Source organism: Chiloscyllium punctatum, chromosome 13, assembly GCF_047496795.1.
Source record: "Chiloscyllium punctatum isolate Juve2018m chromosome 13, sChiPun1.3, whole genome shotgun sequence".
In the NCBI taxonomy this organism is placed as follows: Eukaryota; Metazoa; Chordata; class Chondrichthyes; order Orectolobiformes; family Hemiscylliidae; genus Chiloscyllium; species Chiloscyllium punctatum.
In genome coordinates this window covers 85,225,797-85,247,447 of record NC_092751.1, presented here as the reverse complement: position 1 = coordinate 85,247,447, position 21,651 = coordinate 85,225,797, and the positions used below count along the sequence as shown (strand labels likewise).

Genomic DNA, 21,651 nt, shown 5'->3' with positions numbered 1-21,651 from the left:
CTAATTTGAAAAATGGCTAATTGACAGAGGCATCATGGAACAGAGAGTATCCTTCATATTGAACCACTACAACAGATAGCATCTGAAAAAAAAACAAGGATTCAAAAGTGGAAAAATTGGAGGAAAAGCATGAGGCAACAACTAAAAAAAACACAAGAAAGCCTGTCACAGTAAACGCATGTGAAGATGCACGCAAAATATAAATTGTACAATATGATTAAAGAAATTACTTTATGATCAAGCTGTTCATGAACTTGTCACGTTATTTTAGCGTTTTTATATGAAATACAGGCTAGTTGGAGGTTGGCCAAAGTACTTGGACCAACATGAATATTTTCAGGGAAACTTTATATCTGCCATACCATGTTAAGTTTCACCCAAAATATATGGCAAACAATATTATTCACAAGGCACAAAATAGGTACAGATGAGACAACCATTTGGAGCACCTTAACTCAGCCATCTGTCTTCATCTGACTATAGCGATGTATAATTATATAAACTGAAGCATTACATTTGTGTACATTTAAAAAATTATGTATTAGATAACACATACTATGCAGATAAATAGAATCTTAAATGACAGTGTACAAACCAGTCATTTAATACCAACTAATTCTAATCTGGAGTCTGAAACATTTTTCAATCTGTACTGTCTCTTACCAAACAAACAAACTCTGGTTAAACAAAGATAATGTTTATTTGACAACTAGACTTTAAGATCTGAGGGTACAGATCTGCTTCTGCAGCAAAATAATGCATTGTACAAACATAAACCAGCATTTTATTTGTGAGAAACATCACGGGAGTTCTAGTTACATTTGAAAAATTTGAGTGAAATCAGTCCAACTGAGAAGTGCTATCTGATTATCTCATGTTATTTTGAATGCTGTAATATACCTCCTGTGAGACAGCGACGTGACATCTCCCATATGACAAGGCCAAAGCTGTATATATCTGCCATCAAATACGCCTGGAATTGGTTTTTGTTGAGACTCTCATCCAGCACCTCAGGAGCCATGTATCTCTTGGTGCCCACTCGGGTGTTCAGTGGAATATCAACCTCATTTGTGTCACTGTCAAGATAAGATGAAGAGCAGGAATTAGGAACTAACATTCAAAGTAATGGGAATATTTTGAATTCCTAAATAATTTTGAAGTTTGGATAAAGAAACAAATCCCTATTTCTCGACAAGAAATTGATTCATTTAAGTCAGTAGTCATGCCTCATGAGACTGGACTGTGTTAGACAATGTAGACGTGCGATGTCTATGCGTACATAGAAATCCTACAAAGGAAGTAAATGTAGCTTCCCTTTCATTTGTGCAACCATCTCATCTGCACAGTGCTCTAGAAAAGTAATAAGAGGAAGCAATGGCCAGGTGGTATTGTCACCAGACTATTAATCCAGAGACCCAGGTAATGATTTAGGGTACCTGGGTTCAAATCCTGCATGGCAAATAGTGGAATTTAAATTCAATAAAAATCTGGAATTATGAATGCAATGCTAGATTGTCAGAAAAACCTATCAGGTTAACCGATGTTATTTAGGGGAGGAAATGCTATCCTTATCCAGTCTGGCCTACATGTGACTCCAGAAAAAAAAAGCAATATGGTTGACTCTTAACTACCCATGAGGCAAATAGAGATGGGCAATAAATGGTGGCCCAACCAGTGATGCCCACATTCATGAATGAAATAAAAAGAAATAAAATTTACAAGGAGATGACCCTAGCTAAGGACCTGTGACCCCTGTTGTTCTGCCAAAGTCTTGTTCTGCAAAATTGCTTGCTGTTATACAATTTCCATGAATTGAAATTGAAACTGAAAAATGGAACTTGGAATAAAGGATTAATCTAGAATGTAACTTTAGGGACTTTAACCAACTAGATAGCAGTTTGCTATTCATTATATAGTTGCTGAATTATCATGGTTGGAATGTAGGATGAAAGCAACTACCCTGACTTCCCAGGTTCCTGGAAACATCAAACAAAGACTGTGGCCTCAAAGGATTCACACATTTTGTCTGAGTAATACAGCATCATTAGACGAAAGAAACATTTCCTGACTCAAATAAAATTGGGCAAAGAGTTATAGGAACTGGAGTCAGCCATTCAGCCCTTGGACCCAGTCCAGCAGTTCTTGTTGCTCTCTATCTTAATTCTAGCTTACCATCCAGTTTTCGTAACGGTTGGCACATTATCACAAGAACTACATATTAGTCCAAGAAAGGTCTTTCTGGGCATGATCTTCAGATAACTTGAACAAGGTAACAGTCTATAGGGTATCTTCTGATGTTGCTTATAAAATGATTATTATAGCAACTACGTACACATGAATGGAAATGAAGAAACTCTGAGTTAATCCCAGTTCAACCCCAATATAAGGTCTGGTGACTTGATAGCTGACCATCCAATAAATATTGTTGGCCCTATTATTAGACATTTAATATGGATAGTGAAGAACACATAAATGGAAAGCTAAAGTTTGATGCAGCCAGTCACGAAGACTTTTAACTCTTCTATGTAAATATTCTTTCAGCATTGTGGGATGGGGGAAACAAGAACTTTTACAGAAATTTTAATGCTAAAATAAAAGATGGACCAGTCAGATTCAAGTAATTGCTCGGAAGCTTCATTTACAGAATCAGTACATTGCAGCAAGCATGAGTTAAAAATACAGAAGGTATAAACTATAGAATTCAATGCAAATACTTCTGTGGGCACACTTTGGTGTATGATTTTCCCAAAAACAACCAGGCTTGGCAAAAATTTCTAGTATGTGAGATAAAACACTGATTGAAAATGAGCAGTTATTTTCACCTGTTAATGTAAGCAAGGTTTATTTGGTAGAACCACGTAAAGCAGGGAGGGGCTCGTTACATTCAAACGCCATCAAGGGCTTGATGATATATATTTGTAGTTGAAAGATCTAATGTAGGATGCAAATTTATTCGCAGTAAAAGAGATGGATGAAGTTACAAACACAATTCACAATTAGATTCAGTAGGTTATACAGTACCTGTTAAACTTCACAGTTAGGCCCAAGTCAGCAATGCTACAAGTTCCATTCTTTTTCACCAGAATGTTTTTGCTCTTTAAATCACGATGTGCAATAGCAGGTTTGCCTTGCGTGCCGTAAATTTCAGTGTGGAGGTGACAGAGACCACTAGCAGCAGAGTAGGCCAACTTCAGCAGGGCTTTGGTATCAAGTACAGTACACTTCAGGTAGTCATACAGTGAGCCATTCTCATGATAATCTGTAATCAGATACAACCATGTCGACGAGCCTTTGCCTTCAATGTCTGCAGCAATAAATCCTGAAAAAGATAACATGGAATGAAGTTGAATTTAGCACTTGATATTCCATACGATAGAATTAACTAATATCACCTTATTCAAGGTGAAGAGTAAACACAGCTGAAAATGTGTTGCTGGAAAAGCACAGCAGGTCAGGCAGCATCCAAGGAGCAGGAGAATCGACGTTTCAGGCATGAGCCCTTCTTCAGGAAACGTCATGCCTGAAACATCGATTCTCCTGCTCCTTGGATGCTGCCTGACCTGCTGCGCTTTTCCAGCAACACATTTTCAGCTCTGATCTCCAGCATCTGCAGTCCTCACTTTCCCCTCGAAGAGTAAACACAACCTACTATATATTGATATAAAAAAGGAAAAGGATGTCTCATTAGAAATAAGGGGAAATAGGCACAGCAAATCACCTGGATGGAACAAAGTTACTTATAATGTTTAAGAAATATTTTGAAACGGTTCATTAATAGGAACATTCAACACATCTCACTTTAACAATGTTACATGTATGATAATAAACATTATGAATAAATACTTTCCTATGATCAAACTCCATATAAAGTACTCATGACCACAATCTATTACTAAATGAATATTTTGCATCAGTATTTACTGTGGAAAAGGATATGGAAGATATAGATTGTAGGGAAATAGATGGTGACATCTTGCAAAATGTCCAGATTACAGAGGAGGAAGTGCTGGATGTCTTGAAATGGTTAAAAGTGGATAAATCCCAGGACCTGATCAGGTGTACCCGAGAACTCTGTGGGAAGCTAGAGAAGTGACTGCTGGGCCTCTTGCTGAGATATTTGTATCATCGATAGTCACAGGTGAGGTGCTGGAAGACTGGAGGTTCGCAAACGTGGTGCCACTGTTTAAGAAGGGTGGTAAAGACAAGCCAGGAACTATAGACGGGTGAGCCTGACCTCGGTGGTGGGCAAGCTGTTGGAGGGAATCCTGAGGAACAGGATGTACATGTATTCGAAAAGGCAAGGACTGATTTGGGATAGTCAACATGGCTTTGTGCGTGGGAAATCATGTCTCACAAACTTGATTGAGTTTTTTTGAAGAAGTAACAAAGAGGATTGATGAGGGCAGAGTGGTAGATGTGACCTATATGGACTTCATTCAGAAAGGCGTTCGACAAGGTTCCCCATGGGAGACTGATTAGCAAGGTTAGATCTCATGGATTACAGGGAGAACGAGCCATTTGGATACAGAACTGGCTCAAAGGTAGAAGACAGAGAGTGGTGATGGAGGGTTGTTTCTCAGGTTGGAGGCTGGTACAATTGCAACATTTAAGAGGCATTTGGATGGGTATATGAATAGGAAGGGTATGGAGGGATATGGGCCAGGTGCTGACAGGTGGGACTATTTTGGGTTGGGATATCTGGTCGGCATGGATGGGTTGGACCGAAGGGTCTGTTTCCATGCTGTATATCTCTATGACTCTATTACAGACATTTCAAACACATTAATGTTGCCTTGATTCCTTCAGTGTGCTTAGCAGCAGTATGAGATAAGGAGTCGAGAGTGTGGTGCTGGAAAAGCACAGCAGGTCAGGTAGAATCAGAGGAGAGGAGTATTGATGTTTCGAGCATAAGCTGTTCATCAGGAATAAGGCTTATGGGTTCGTGCTAAGAGATAAATGGGGGTGAGGTTGGGAGGTGGGGGGGAGGTAGCTGGGAAAATGACAGGTGCAGCAGTGTAGAGGTCAGTGTGCCACACTACTATTGCACTCCCCTTGTCTGCGGGTTTGATGGTGAGGTTGGGGTTGGAGCGGAAAGAGTGGATGGCGAGAGTTTGGAGCATGTGAGGCAGTCAATGTCACAGTGGCAGTTTGAAATGAAGAGTTCAAGGGCAGGTAACAGGCCAGCAGGGGGTGTCCAAGTGGATGGGGTGTGTTGGAGGCAGAAGAGGTCCTCGATGGGTGGGTGGGTGTCTTGGTTAAAAAACGTAGGCACGGAGGCACAGGTGGCAGATGAAACGTTAGAGGTCACAGCGTGTGTCAAACTCATTAACCTGAGAGTGTAGAGGGATAAAGGCGAGGCTTTTACTGAGGATTAAATGTGTGTCCTCAGTGAGGGGGAGGTCTGGGGGAATGGTGAAGACATGGCAGGGATGGGAGCTAGGACCTGGAGTGGGGTTGGAGTTGAGGTGGGGCAGAGACAGTTGCTTAAGTGGGCATAGAGTCATAGGAACATACAGAATGGAAACAGACCCTTCGGTCCAACCTGTCCATGCCGACCAGATATTCCAACCCAATCTAGTCCCACCTGCCAGCACCTGGTCCATATCCCTCCAATCCCTTCCTATTCATATACCCATCCAAATGCCTCTTAAATGTTGCATTTATACTAGCCTCCACCACATCCTCTGGCAGCTCATTCCATACATATACCACCCTCTGCATGAAAAAGTTGCCACTTAGGTCTCTTTTATATCTTTCCCCTCTCACCCTAAACCTATGCCCTCTAGTTCTGGATTCCCAGATCCCAGGGAAAAGACTTTGTCTATTTATCCTATCCATGCACCTCATAATTTTGTAAACCTCTATGAGGTCACCCCTCAGCCTCCAACACTCCAGGCAAAACAGCCCCAGCCTGTTCAGCCTCTCCCTACAGCTCAAACCCTCCAACCCTGGCAACATCCTTGTAAGTCTTTTCTGAACCCTTTCAAGTTTCACAACATGTTTCCGATAGGAAGGAGACCAGAATTGCATGCAATATTCCAACAGTGGCCTAACCAATGTCCTATATAGCTGCAACATGACCTCCCAACTCCTGTACTTAATACTCTGACCAATAAAGGAAAGCATACCAAACGCCTTCTTCATTATCCTATCTACCTGCGACTCCACTTTCAAGGAGCTATGAATGTGCACTCCAAGGTCTCTTTGTTCAGCAACACTCCCTAGGACCTTACCATTAAGTGTACAAGTCCTGCTCGGATTTGCTTTCCCAAAATGCAGTACCTCGCATTTATCTGAATTAAACTTCATCTGCACTTCTCAGCCCATTGGCCCATCTGGTCCAGATTTTGTTTCAATCTGAGGTAACCCTTTTCGCTGTCCACTGCACCTCCAATTTTGGTGTCATCTGCAAATTTACTAACTGTACCTCTTACGCTCGCATCCAAATCATTTATGTAAATGACAAAAAGTAGAGGACCCAGCACCAATCCTTTTGCACTCCACTGGTTACAGGCCTCCAGTCTGAAAAACAACCCTTCACCACCACCCACTGTCTTCTACCTTTGAGCACTGACGTCACCAATGGAAGTGATACGCCCAAAGTGGGTGGAAGTAGTGTTTATGGCTGTGTTAACAGGAGCGGAAGTGACATTACAGGTGGTGAGCAGTATGAGATAACCCAACCTTCTTCCACAAATGAAATGATGTGCTGAAGCTGACAGATCACAGAACATTAATTTCCTGCATACAATATCAAACCACTTTGGGGCATCAATCTCATCAATCTCCAGCCCATGCTACTGCCACACATTCACCTCCACTCACCCCACCTTCGGTACCCGTGCCACCTTCCCTCCCTCGCAACTCATAAGGCTACTATATCAACTTGCCCACCGACACTCACTCACTCGTCTTACTAGCTTGCAGCAGCGCCATTATCTGTGACATCTTTTCTCTTTGCCCTGCATAGCCTGTGCTGCTATCTGCCCCTCTCTCCAAGATCAGGCTCCTACTATCTCTGTTCTTTGCCTTCCTTTCTTCTCCCCAGTTTCTACTCTCAGCAATCAGTATTTCCAGACAATTTACATTGGTTCAGATGCTTTAACCTCATGACTAATAACAATAGCAGGAGTTTTGAATGAGGAGACTAGGATGGCTCAGAGAACAGTATATTTACAAAGTATGAAAACCAGGGAATCGTGCATGTCAGGGTTGCTTCTTCCCAGGCTTGGGCGGCAATGCCCATTGCGATTGACTCCTGTTTGAAGAGAGAGAGAGTTTGGAAACCTAATCACCGGAGGTACAAAGAGAGATCAGCATCACAATTTGTTCTGTGGAAGGGAGAATGATCACAACTGATGGAAGCTCTCATTACTGCCCTAAATGCCTTTTATAATAATTATCCAAATTATGGATCCCTGGCTGTTCTGGTAAAGGGATACAGCAAGCTCTCGATTAAAGCTGTTTAATCCTTGAGCATTGCAGGCCATCTTGCTGTGATCACTAAAAAGTCTGACCTTTCTCACCTGTATCAGGAAAGGGAAAGGAACAAAAACAAGTATACAAATGATGTGAGAGCATAACAGGAAACAAAGTGGAAGGAAGGGTGGATTCAGAAAACAAATCAAGTAATTCACATTCATTGCAGTGTGGCAACTTCTACCTGAGCAACAAATTTCTAAGCCAATTCTTGAGAAAGCATAACAACTGGTGAGAAATACTGGGCACAAATCAAATTTCCTTTCTATCTTTGCAAAAATGTTAACCTGTATCTGAAGTAGACCGATTAGATGATTGGCATAGCTCACCTAGTATACTTTCATGTCTCATAAGCACTGTTTGGTAGATCTCCGTTTCACGGAACCAGCTGGCCTCTTCTGCTGAAGGAAACACCTTAACTGCCACTTTCTCACCACGCCACCTTCCCATCCATACCTCACCATAGCGTCCTTTACCTACTAGTCGAACCATCTGAATCTGTTTTGCAATGGTACGTTGCACCTATGGGGGATGGAATGTGAAAAGAACATGGAAGTTGTTTCTATTGAGAATACACTAGCATAAGAAAAAGAACAAAAATTACCGTTTTGAATAATGATTTCCATCCTTTCAACAATAGAAGGACTACACCAAATCCTGGCAAGCAGAAGTAGCACTGGGCTTACAGATTTACATAAATAGATGTGTCAAATCTGAAGAATCAATTGCATATCATACGAAATACATGTATTTACATATACATTTTAAAAAATCAAAATATAAATAACAAGGTTACTAGGCAGGCTCATTTAGGTACAACAGAGAAAAAATGGGGAAAGCATAGTGTGGTACACATAGGGATTCAGTAATTAGAGGGACAGAATCAAATTAGATACCTTTGTCAGCATAATCGAGAATCTCACATCGCATTTTGCCTTTGTGGTGCAAGGGTAAAGGGTGAGAGATATCTTAAGGTGTATTGAAAGGATACTACAGAGAAAATGGGAAGATTCTGTTGTTGTGAATCACAATGGGAGCAATTAAACATGAGAAGTGATCTAGTTTGGAGAGTACCACAAACTTAAAGCGAAATTAAAGTAGAGGATTTCAAGATTAATAACATATTAATTAATATTCAAGCCATGTGCAAATTAGTACAGGGATAAACAGACTAGAGGGATCAAAATATGGCTGGAGTGGCGAGGGAAAGGGGTTCCATTTTATGGGTTGCACTTTAAGGAACTGCACCATTGACAGAGACTTCATGTGAACTGGGCTGGAACCACAGTCCTTGAAGAAAGAAAGAATGAATGAACAAAATTGTGTAAAGATTTCACACTATTAACAGGTATGGAGAAGGGAAGGAGGTACAAAAGCTGGAGGTGTCAGGCGGAAAAGGAGAATAAGCAATAGTTTGAAAATGAAAGCAAAGGAATAAACATTTTGCTTTAGGTGCTATAAAGGGAAACCTGAAATATGTAAAATCAAGAGAGAAAATGAAGAAAGAAATCAGAGCAAAAGAACAGGTTGGAATGCATCACCTAAGTATTCTTTATAGAAATATGAAATTTAAGGAACAAATTAATGAAATGTAGGCATAATTTTAACAAGGAGATTATAGACGGCAGTCAGCACTGAGACATGACTGAAAGCTGGTCTGGAAATTCAATATATTAGGCAAAAATAAAAAAAGAGGACAGACAAGGAAAATGGTAGTGAAGAAGTAGACTTACTGACTACGACTGCTTTTGTCATTTTTATTAATTACCTAGATGAGGGCGTAGAAGGGTGGGTTAGTAAATTTGCAGATGACACTTAGGTTGGTAGAGTTGTGGATACTGCTGAAGGATGTTGCAGGTCACAGAGATATAGATAAGCTGCAGAGCTGGACTGAGAGGTGTCAAATGGAATTTAATGTGGAGAACTGAGAGGTGATTTACTTTGGAAGGTGCAACAGGAGGAAAAAAAAAGTACCTGGCTAATGGTACAATTCTTGATAGTGTACATGAGCAGAGAGATCTCGGTGTCCATGTACACAGATCCCTGTAAGTTGCCACCCAGGTTGATAAGGTTATTAAGAAGGCATTATGGTGTGTTAGCTTTTATTGGTAGAGGGATTGATTTCCGGAGCCACAAGGTCATGCTGCAGCTATACAAAACTCTGGTGTGATTGCACTTGGAGTATTGCATAAAGTTCTGGTCACCACATTATAGGAAGGATGTGGAAGCTTTGGGAAGGGTTCAGAGGAGATTTACGAGGATGTTACCTGCTATGGAGGTAAGGTCTTATGAGGGAAGGCTTAGGGACTTAAGGCTGTTTTCATTAGGGAGAAGGTTGAGAGGTGACTTAATTGAGACATATAAGATAATCAGAGGGTTAGCTGGGGTGGACAGTGAGAGCCCTTTTCCTTGAATGGTGAAGGCTAGCACGAGGGGACATAACATTAAATTGAAGGGTGATGGATATAGGATAGATGTCAGAGGTAATTTCTTTACACATCCATACGGGTGTGGAACGCACTGCCTGCAACAGTAGTAGACTCGCCAACATTAAGGGCATTTAAATGGTCATTGGATAAACATATGAATGAAAATTGAATAGTATAGGATAGATAGGCTTCAGATTGGTTCCAGAGGTTGGCACAACATCGTGGCATGCACTGCGCTGTAATGTTCTATGTTCTATATGAACAGATCATTTAATTCTTATTCAACTTTAAAGTGAAAAAATCCCGGTTAAGCTCTGATAATGCATCTTGAAAACTTCACGAATTCACCATATCAAACTTTGGTCTTGAATTTCTGCTACTTAGAATATGCTTTATTTCTCACACCATTGTTTTTTCAAATTTTAGTCTAATTAATAATCACCAGATAACACCAAAGCTGCAGCACATGCTAACCTGCCTCAAGAGTGACACAAAAATGTCCAAACACTTTACACAGCAGTCAAGTATATATTAGTTTGAATAATATTTGGTGGAAGTTATACTCATCATACATAACAGTAACAGTTGCCTTTCACAATATCGCATAATTACTGGCACCAAAGCACTGTAGAAAATGTTTCAGTGGAGCCGATCTTTTAAGAGAATTCCAATATGGTTTAAGAGCAGAGCCAATACCTTAGCAGCATGCCAATTTGGTTTAATAGTGCATCATAGTGCTCTAACAGTGCACAGATTTACTCTAATAGTGGGCTACCATGGTCTGATATATTTAAGATTAAGGGTTGGAAGCACAAGCTTTCTCATCTTCAGATTGCTGCTTTAATGACATTCCAGTGACAAAAAGATTGTTTGGTGAAGTTAAAATGATTTTGAAGATTAATTTGTTTTTAATCAAAATTTTCACATATTGTCCTGTTAGGCAATGAATACTAATATGAATACCACCCAACTTCTCAATGAATTCTAAGCCCACATTTTCCTTTGTTGGTTTTTCACTTGGTCCTTTAGAAATTGGTCTATTAATTTTACTTAATGCCATTTCATATTAACAGATGCAAACTCAAAGACTATCCAGATAATTGTCACATTGGCTTGTGAAACATGGTATTTAAATGTGAATGCTTTCTTATTCAGGGAAACATTCAAACACTGCTGAAGTGGTTACAAAACTGATCCAAAACTGAATGAGTTATGGGAAGAAAATCTGAAGCAACTTGGACTTTTCCCAGTTTGGGAAAAAAAATCAAAGTAGATTAGGAAAATTAAATTTAGTTGCAAAAACAAAGCAAGATAAGGACCATCAGTTCAAATTAGAAAAAGGTTGCTTTAGATTCGATATTGGAACCTTTTCTTCCCATACAATGTGATGAACGAATGGAATGTACTTTTAGATATAGTAGGGAGACAAAACCTTTTTAATCATTTAAGAACTAATTTCTGGTTTGATGAAATAAAGATAGTCTCCCTCATCCATAATTATTTCATAAAAATGACTAACATGCAACCATTAGAGAGCCTATAGCAATCTGTTGAGATTTTCATGGTCAGTGAGAAACTTGGTTTGCTTTCTGCAGTTGAAGGTCTCAATGTTAACAAATTAACTACAGAAATTATTGATACCTACTTACAGCTTGACAATTGAATGGAAGTATCAATTCTCTCAAATTTTGGAAATTTGTTTTCTGTTCTTTCAGATACTTGTGAAAACAAGGGATGTGCAGACTAGGTGGATTAGCTATGTGAAATGCTGGGAGGAGAGGGGGTTGAGTCTGATGGGATGCTTTTCAGAGGGTCGTTATGGATTCATTGGGCCAAATAGCCTATTTCCACGGGCATGAATTCTACGATTTGACAGTTGGATTCTCTCTTCGGGGAAAAAAGACCTTCAGATAAGGGGAATGACTATCTGCTGTGCCCTGGGTAGTAGGTCAATTTCCGATTTCAGCTGAGGTGAGGAACACAGCAGGGAGGGATAATTAGCTAAAAACTGAAAGCAAGAACTTTTCCAACTAGAGAACAAGGAGGCTAAAAAGAGTGAGGCAACTCTAATGTAAATTCTAATTACAGAATGAGGAACTTTAGTTGTGTGGGTAGATTGAAAAATTGGGGGCAGATAAGAATTGGGTGATTGTGTAAAGAGAAAAACATTGCAGGACTATACAGAATAGGTGGGAGAAGTGGACTTAGTAAGTTTTCCTTAGAGGGAATTGCTTCAGGCACTGTAACCATTTAATGTTTCTATGGAACTATAAAATTGATAGAGATCCAGAATGAAAACCTTGCTTCTGGAAGTTGTAGAATATAATAGATAGAAAAGCTGAATGGTCAGCTCAGCTTTTCCTGGGTGTCTCTATTTTGAGTAAGCTTCTTATTGAAAGAAGCAACCCAGTTTGTGATTGTGCAAGAATGTGTAATTCTGTAATTGGTGTTCTTACCAAAAGAGGGAGCCCAGATCCACTACCTGAGCTCTGGGACTGGTCAATCAAGTCTTTCAGAGACTCCCCTGGTGGAATGAAAGCTACATCCTGCTCAAGGTCCCGGTTGTAGCGACGTCTGTCTGCCTGCCCTTTGTACCTAAATAAAAAGTTGGTACTCATCATCTTTTGCTATCAATTCAGTGTAATAACTGCTTACAAATAAACATCATTTTCAACAACAAAGGAAACAGCAAACAAAAAAACTGAAAGAACTATGGATGTTGGAAATCAAAAACAAAAACAGCAATTGTTGGAAAACTCAGCAGGTCTGGCAGCATCTGTGGGGAGATATCAGAGTTAATATCAGAGTCCAGTGACTCTTGTTAGAACTGATGACAGCTAGGAAAAAATTGATATTCTTTCCCTCCCACAAAAGAGAGGGTCCTCCTTGTCCTTATCTACCATCCCACCAGCATCTAAAGCCATTGGATCATTAGTCACCACTTCCACCACCTTCAGCGGAATATCACTAGACCAATATTCCTCTCCCTTGTCAGCCTTCTGCAGGGACCGTTCCTTCCGGGATACTCTGGTCCACTCCCCTGCAAACAAGGGTGATGTAACACCTGTCTGTTACTTCCTCCTTCCTCACCATCCAAGGCCCCAAATACACATTCCAGGTGAAGCAGCACTTTACCTGAACTTCACTTAGTCTAGTCTACTGTAGGTGCTGTTCACAAGGTGGTCATTTCTACACAGGGGAAATGAAGTGCAGACTGGGTGATTGCTTTGTAGAATACCCACATCTGTCCACAAAAACAAACCCTGAGCTTCCATTTGCTTGAAACTTCATGCCACCCTGTTCCCTGGCCAACATAAAGTCATAGAGTCATAGAAATGTACAGCACGGAAACAGACCCTTTGGTCCAACTCGTCCATGCCGACCAGATATCCTAGCCCAAATCCCTCTAAAGCCTTACTATTCATACACCCACCCAGACGTCTTTTAAATAATGCAAAATTTCCAGCCTCCACCACTTCCACTGGCAGCTTATTCCATACACGCACCACCCTCTGTGTGAAAAAGTTGCCCCTTTGTTCCCTTTGATATCATTCACCTCTCACCCTAAACCTATGCCCTCTAGTTCTCGACTCCCCCAACCCAGGGAAACGACTTTGTCTATTTATCCTATCCACGCCCCTCATGATTTTATAAACCTTTATGAGGTCACCAGTCAGCCTTCGACACTCCAGGGAAAACAGGCCCAGCCTATTGAGCCTCTCCCTATAGTTCAAATCCTCCAACCCTGGCAACATCCACGTAAATCTTTTCTGAACCCTTTCAAGTTTCACAACATCCTTCCGATAGGAAGGAGACCACATTGCAAGCAATATTCCAAAAGTGGCCTAACCAACGTCCTGTACAGCCACAACATGACCTCCCAACAATGCTTTGACCAAGAAAGGAAAGCATACCAAACACCTTCTTCAATATCCTATCTACCTGTGATTCTACTTCCTAGGAGCTATGAACCTGCACTCTAAGGTTTCTTTGTTCAGCAACATTCCAGAGGATCTTACCGTTAAGTGTATAAGTCCTGCTAAGATTTGCTTTCCCAAAACGTAGCACCTGGCATTTATCTAAATTAAACTCCATCTGCCACTTCTCAGCCCATTCGCCCATCTGATCAAGAACCTGTTGTAATCTGAGGTAACCTTCTTTGCTGTCTACTACACCTCCAATTTTGGTGTCATCTGCAAACTTAATAACCATACCTCCTATGTTCATATCCAAATCATTTATATAAAATGATGAGAAGTAGTGTACCCAGCACCGATCCTTGTGGCACTCCACTGGTCACAGGCTTCCAATCTTAAAAATAATCCTCCAACATCACCCTCTGTCTTCTACCTTTGAGCCAGTTCTGTAACCAAATAGCTAGTTGTAGAGTCAGAGAGATGCACAGCATGGAAACAGGCCCTTTGGTCCAACTCATCCACGTCAACCAGTTATCTTAAACCAACCTAGTCCCACCTGCCAGTACCCTGCCCATATCCCTCCAAACCCTTTCTATTCATATACCCATTCAAATGCCTTTTAAATGTTGCAATTGTACCAGCCTCTACCACTTCCTCTGGCAGCTCATTCGATGCATGTACCACCCTCTGCGTGAAAACGTTGCCCCTTAGGTCTCTTTTATATCTTTGGTCTCTCACCCTAAACCAATGCCCTCTACTTCTGGACTCCCTGATCGCAGGAAAATGACTTTGTCTACTTACCCTACTCATTCCCCTCATAATTTTGTAAACCTCTGTTAAGGTCACCCCTCAGCCTCCGATGCTCCAAAGAAAACAGCCCCAGCCTATTCAGCCTCTCCCTATAGCTCAAACCCTCCAACCCTGGCAACATCCTTGTAAATCTTTTCTGAACCCTTTCAAGTTTTACATCTTTCCGATAGGAAGCAGACCAGAATTGCACGCAATATTCCAACAGTGGCCTAACCAATGTCCTGTACAACCGCAACATGACCTCCCAACTCCTGTACTCAATACTCTGACCAATAAAGGAAAGCATACCAAATGCCTTCTTCACTATCCTATCTACCTCTGACTCCACTTTCAAGGAGCTATGAACCTGCATTCCAAGGTCTCTTTGTTCAGCAACACTCCCTAGGACCTTACCATTAAGTGTGTAAGTCCTGCTAAGATTTGCTTTCCCAAAATGCAGTACCTTGCATTTATCTGAATTAAACTCCATTTGCCACTTCTCTACCCATTGACCCATCTGGTCAAGATCCTGTTGTAATCTGAAGTAACCCTCTTAAGTGTCCACTACGCTTCCAATTTTGGTGTCATCTGCAAACTTACTAACTGTACCTCTTAGGCGCACATCCAAATCATTTACGTAAATGACAAAAGGTAGTGGACCCAGCACTCCACTGGTCACAGGCCTCCAGTCTGAAAAACAACCCTCCACCACCACCCTCTGTCTTCTACCTTTGAGCCAGTTCTGCATCCAAATGGCTAGTTTGCCCTACATTCCGTGAGATCTAACCTTGCTAACCAGTCTCCCATGGGGAACCTTGTCGAACGACTTACTGAAGTCCATATAGATCACATCTACCACTCTGCCCTCATCAATCCTCTTTGTTACTTCTTCAAAAAACTCAATCAAGTTTGTGAGACATGATTTCCCATGCACAAAGTCATGCTGGCTATCCCTAATCAGTTCTTGCCTTTCCAAATACATGTAAATCCTGGCCCTCAGGATTCCCTCCAACAACCTGCCCATCACTGACATCAGGCTCACTGGTATATAGTTCCCTGGCTTGTCTTTACCACCCTTCTTAAACAGTGGCACCACGTTAGCCAGCCTCCAGTCTTCCGGCACCTCACCTGTGACTATCAATGATACAAATATCTCAGCAAGAGTCTGAGGAATCACTTCCCCAGCTTCCCACAGAGTTCTAGGGTACACTTGATCAGGTCCTGGGGAGTTATCCACCTTCATGCGTTTCAAGACATCCAGCACTTCCTCCTCTGTAATTTGGACATTTTGCAAGGCGTCACCATCTATTTCCCGACAGTCTATATCTTCCATATCCTTTTCCACAGTAAATACTAATGCAAAATACTCATTTGGTATCTCCCCCATTTTCTGCAGCTCCACACAGAGGCCGCCTTGCTGATCTTTGAGGGGTCCTATTTTCTCCCTAGTTACCCTTTTGTCCTTAACATATTTGTAAAATCCCTTTGGATTTTCCTTAATTCTATTTGCCAAAGCTATCTCATGTCTCCTTTTTGCCCTCCTGATTTCCCTCTTAAGTATACTCCCACTGCCTTTATACTCTTCTAAGGATTCACTTGATCTATCCTGTCTCTACCTTACATTTGTTTGCTTCTTTTTCTTAACCAAACCTTCAATTTCTTTAGTCATCCAGCATTCCCTATACCGTACCAGCCTTTTCTTTCACCCTAACAGGAATATATTTTCTCTGGATTCTCGTTATCTCATTTCTGAAGCTTCCCATTTTCCAGCCGTTCCTTTACCTGTGAGCATCTGCCCCCAATCAGCTTTCGAAAGTTCTTGCCTAATACCGTCAAAATTGTCCTTTGTCCAATTTAGAACGTCAACTTTTAGATCTGGCCTATCCTTTTCCATCACTATTTTAAATCTAATAGAATTATGGTTGCTGGCCCCAAAGTGCTCCTCCACTATCACCTCAGTCACCTTCCCTGCCTTATTTCCCAAGAGTAAGTCAAGTTTTGCACCTTCTCTAGTACGTACATCCACATACTGACTCAGAAAATTTTCTTGTACATTCTTAACAAATTCCTCTCCATCTAAACCCTTAACACCATGGCAGTCCCAGTCTATGTTTAGAAAGTCAAAAAACTCCTAACATAATCACCCTATTATTCTTACAGATCACTGAGATCTCCTTACAAATTTGTTTCTCAATTACCCTCTGACTATTAGTGGGTCTATAATACAATCCCAATCCTGTGTTTGTGGATCGATCTACAAATAGCCATGCAGACTTGATAGGCTGAATATTCGCCTTTTCAGTCCAGGAAGGGGATTGAGATATCATTTCTAGACCTCAACCCAGCACATCAGCATCAATTAGCAACACAATTTTCTTTGAGAAAGGTCCCAGTTGGCCCAGAGGGGAACCTGGTGCTACAGTGGGGCCAGCTCGTGTGGGAAGGAGGCAGGAACTAGATCTGCTGGGCAATTTTTAAAAGACCTACTGCAGCTATTCCAATGCTTGCCCATTGTCTGAATGGAATAGAGTGAAGAGGAGTTCAGAGGGTAAGCAGCCTCACAGCCTACAACAGTGCTCAAAGATGCCTCTTAACTATTACTCGAGCTGCTCTGCTCAAATGATGGTAACTCACTGCCCCTGCATCAGACTCTTGGTTTAGCAATTCTGTTTCATTCAAGATACATCACAGATAAATGAGACAATGCAAAACAGTCAGAAGAACGAGGAGGTTAGTTATTACCTGAAATGTATGAATTGGTTTGGAAAGTTAAAATCTCTTACCATAATCACCTTATTACTCTTACAGATAGCTGAGATCTCCTTACAAGTTTATTTCTAAATTTTCTTCTGACTATTGGGTGGTCTATAATACAATCCCAATAAGGTGATCATCCCTTTCTTATCTCTCATTTCCACCCAAATAACTTCCCTGGATGTATTTCCAGGAATATCCTCCCTCAGCACAGCTGTAATGCTATCCCTTATCAAAAACGCCACTCCCTCTCCTCTCTTGCCTCCCTTTCTATCCTTCCTGTCACATTTGTATCTTGGAACATTAAGCTGCCAGTCCTGCCCATCCCTGAGGCACGTTTCTGTAATTGCTATGATATCCCAGTCCCATGTTCCTAACCATGCCCTGAGTTCATCTGCCTTCCCTGTTAGGCCCCTTGCATTGAAATAAATGCAGTTTAACTTATTAATCCTACCTTGTCCCTGCCTGCCCTGACTGTTTGACTTGCTTCTGTTCTCAACTGTATCAGTTTCAGATTGACCCCAATTTAGGTGCAATCTGCCCTTCTTGTCCAGATCACTTCTACCCCAAAAGAGATTTCAATGATCCAAAAATGTGAATCCTTCTCCCATATACCAGCTCCTCAGCCATGCTATTCATCTACTCTATCCTCCTATTCCTGCCCTCACTAGCTCGTAGCACCAGGAGTAATCCAGATATTACTACTCTTGAGGAACTCCTTTTTAAATTCCTGCCTAACTCTTTGTAATCTCCCTTCAGACTCTCAACCTTTTCCCTACCTATGTTGCTGGTTCCAATGTAGACAATGACCTCTTGCTGGCCCCTCTCCCCCATGAGAACATTCTGCACCCTCTCTGAGGCAATGTTGATCCTGGCACCAGGGAAGCAACACACCATTCTATTTTTCACTGCTGGCCACAGAAACGTCTGTCTATACCTCGGACTGGAGAATCCCCTAACACAATTGATTTCTTGGAACCCGACGTACCCCTCGTTGCATTAGAGCCAGTCTCAATACCAGAAACTTGATGTTCATGCTATGTTCCCCGGAGACTCCATCACCCCCTACATTTTCCAAAACAGCATACCTGTTTGAAATGGGTATAGTCACAAAAGACTCCTGCACTAGCTGCCTACCTCTCTTACCTTTCCTGGAGTTAACCCATCTATGTGACTGTACCTGAGACTTTTTCCCCTTCCTATAACTGCCATCTATCACATACTGTTGCTGTTACAAATTCTTCATTGCATCTAACTGTCTCTCCAACCGATCCATTCGATCTGATAAGATTCGCAACCAACAGCATTTATGGCAGATGTAATCTGCTGTAATCCCTAAACCTAAACTCCCACATCTGACAAGAAGCGCATATCACTCTACTAAAGACCATTTTTGCTTCTTCACACTCTACAGACCCAGAAAATAACACCATCTTATTCCTCTACAAACACTGCCCCAGGTTAAATAATTAGTTATGACTTGTATTTTAAGTTTAATCAAGAGACATATCTCCATATAATCAAGAAAGAACCCACTATACTCACTACTGCAGACTTTGTTCTCCCTGTATATGAGATCTAACCTTGCTAACCAGTCTCCCAAGGGGAACCTCGTCAAACGCCTTACTGAAATCCATATGGATCACAACTACCGCTCTGTCCTCATCAATCCTCTTTGTTACTTCTTCAAAAACCTCAATCAGTTGTTGAATCATTTCCCACACGCAAAGCCATGTTGACTAGCCCTAATCAGTCCTTGCCTTTCCAAATACGCGTAAATCCAGTCCCTCAGGATTCCCTCCACCATCTTGCCCACTACCAACCTCAGACTCACTGGTCTATCGTTCCCTTGCTTGTCCTTGCCACCTTTCTTAAATAACGGTACCATGTTAGCCAACATCCAGTCTTCTGGCACCTCACCTGTGACTATAGATGATACAAATATTTCAGCAAGGGACCCAGCAATCACTTCCCTAGCTTCCCACAGAGTTCTAGGGTACAACTGATCAGGTCCTAGGGATTTATCCACTTTTATGCGTTTCAAAACACCCAGCACATCCTCCTCTGTTAAATGGACATTTTTCAAAATGTCACCATCTATTTCTCCACATTCTATATCTTCCATGTCCTTCTCCACAGTAAATATTGATGCAAAATATTCATTAAGTATCTCCCTCATCTCCTGCAGCTCCACACAAAGGCTGCCTTGCTAATCTTTGAGGCACCCTCTCCCGAGTTACCCTTTTGTCCTTAAAGTATTTGTAAAAACCCTGTGGATTCTCCTTAACCCTATTTACCAAAGCTATTTCATGTTTCCTTTTTACCCTCCCGATTTCCCCTTTAAGCATACTCCTACTGTCTTTATAGTCTTAGGATTCACTCAATTTGTCCTGTCTATACCGGATATATGCTTCCTTCTTTTTCTTAACCAAACCCTCAATTTCTCTAGTCATCCAGCATTCTCTACACCTACCAGCCTTTCCTTTCACCCCAAAAGGAATATACTGTCTCAGAACTCTTGTTATCTCATTTCTGAAGGCTTCCCATTTTCCAGTCCCTTTATCTGTGAATATCTGCACCCAATCAGCCTTTGAAAGTTCTTGCCTAATACCGTCAAAATTAGCCTTTGTCCAATTTAGAACTTCAACTGTTAGATCTGGTCTATCCTTTTCCATCACTATTTTGAAACTAATAGAATTATGGTCACTGGCCCCAAAGTGCTCCCCCACTGACACCTTATTTCCCAAGAATAGGTCAAGTTGTGTACCTTCTCTAGTAGGTACATCCACATATTGACTTAGAAAAGTTTCTTGTACACTCTTAACAAATTCCTCTCCATCTAAACCCTTAACACTATGGCAGTCCCATTGAAAAGTTAAAATCCCATACGATAACCACCCTAATATTCTTACAGATACCTGAATTCTCCTTACAAATTTGTTTCTCAATTTCCTGCTGGCTATTAGAGGCTCTATAATACAATCCCAATAAAGTGATCATCCCTTTCTTATTTCTCAATTTCACCCAAATAACTTCCCTGGATGTATTTCCGGGAATATCCTCCCCAAGTACAGCCATAATGCTATCCCTTGTCAAAAACGCCACTGGCCCTTCTCCCTTGCCTCTCTTTCTATCCTTCCTATAGCCTTTGGATCCTGGAACATTAAACTGCCAGTCCTGTCCGTCCCTGAGTCACATTCCTGTAATTGCTATGATATCCCAGCCCCATGTTCCTAGCCATCCCTTGAGTTCATCTGCCTTCCCTATTAGGCCTCTTGCATTGAAATAAATACAGTTTAATTTATCAGTCCGACCTTGTTTCTCTGTCTCAGGCTTGCTGCAGTGCTCCAGCAAAGCTCAGTCCAAGCTGGAAGAACAGGACATCATTTTTTGTTTTGGGAAGTCTACAGCATTCTGATTTTAAAGTCGAATTCGATGATTTTAGGACTTGAGGCCATGTCTTTCCTCTAACCCCAACACACCAAGCCTCGTCATCACATGGGTAATACCACATACAACCCATTGTCAGCTCCTACTAGCACTCATTTCTAAGCTCCTCATTCCCCAGACCGACCTTTAACCACTCCTTTGTCCAACAGTTTTTTTCCCTCTCTACTTGGATGCTATCTCCACTTATCATTGACCCTCCCTTCACCCCATCTTCTTTATAAATCTCAACCTTTTTCAGTTACCATCAGTTCTGAGGAAGGATCACTGCACCCAAAATGTTAACTAGATTTCTCCCCAGAACTGCTCAGTTTTTCCAGCAATTTCTGTTTTAGTTGTTGATGAAAGAAATATAATACTTTTGACAGCAGGATGTTAGATGGGCAGTTAGCTCTCTAGCTCCACAGCAGTTGCTTTGCTGTTCAGTGGCAGTTGCTCTGAGCAATTTTCAAAATGCCCTGATTTTATAACTCCAACATTGTTCCTTCTCATTGGTCCAATATTGTCAACACAATAAATTCAACCTCAATTGGGCTTTTGTATCCTGGGCATAATTTAACTTAATTGGTTAAATGTGAATTGTTGTCAAAACAACAATCAAAACTCAGGTATCCATTTAATAGCCAATTGTTGCATGCATTTATTTTGGAACATCCCGTCTCTTAGCTCTTCTGTTCTGGCAGCTGAGGCTGCACTTTAAATTTACTTTAAAATTCAGAAAACCCTTTCAATCTTAAAATGAACATACAATCTTCTGACTTTGTAACAATATTAGTCACTTTATCAAGAGTTTTGTTCCTCAAAACCATCATCAGCCTAGTCCAATGAACATTTTT

General features: G+C 41.2%; 1 protein-coding gene across 6 annotated transcripts in view; it reads right to left on the bottom strand.

The window, feature by feature from the left end:
• The window catches only part of bmpr1aa (bone morphogenetic protein receptor, type IAa), a 261,621-nt gene that overhangs the window by 5,877 nt on the left and 234,093 nt on the right, over nt 1-21,651 (bottom strand). For all 6 annotated transcript variants that reach the window (XM_072583060.1, XM_072583059.1, XM_072583062.1 and 3 more), the window contains 4 exons: nt 12,365-12,503; nt 7,809-8,001; nt 3,022-3,319; nt 901-1,076 (listed from right to left, as the gene is read on the bottom strand). In XM_072583060.1, the coding sequence (XP_072439161.1) occupies nt 901-1,076; nt 3,022-3,319; nt 7,809-8,001; nt 12,365-12,503 (806 nt within the window). The remainder of the gene's footprint in view (nt 1-900; nt 1,077-3,021; nt 3,320-7,808; nt 8,002-12,364; nt 12,504-21,651) is intronic.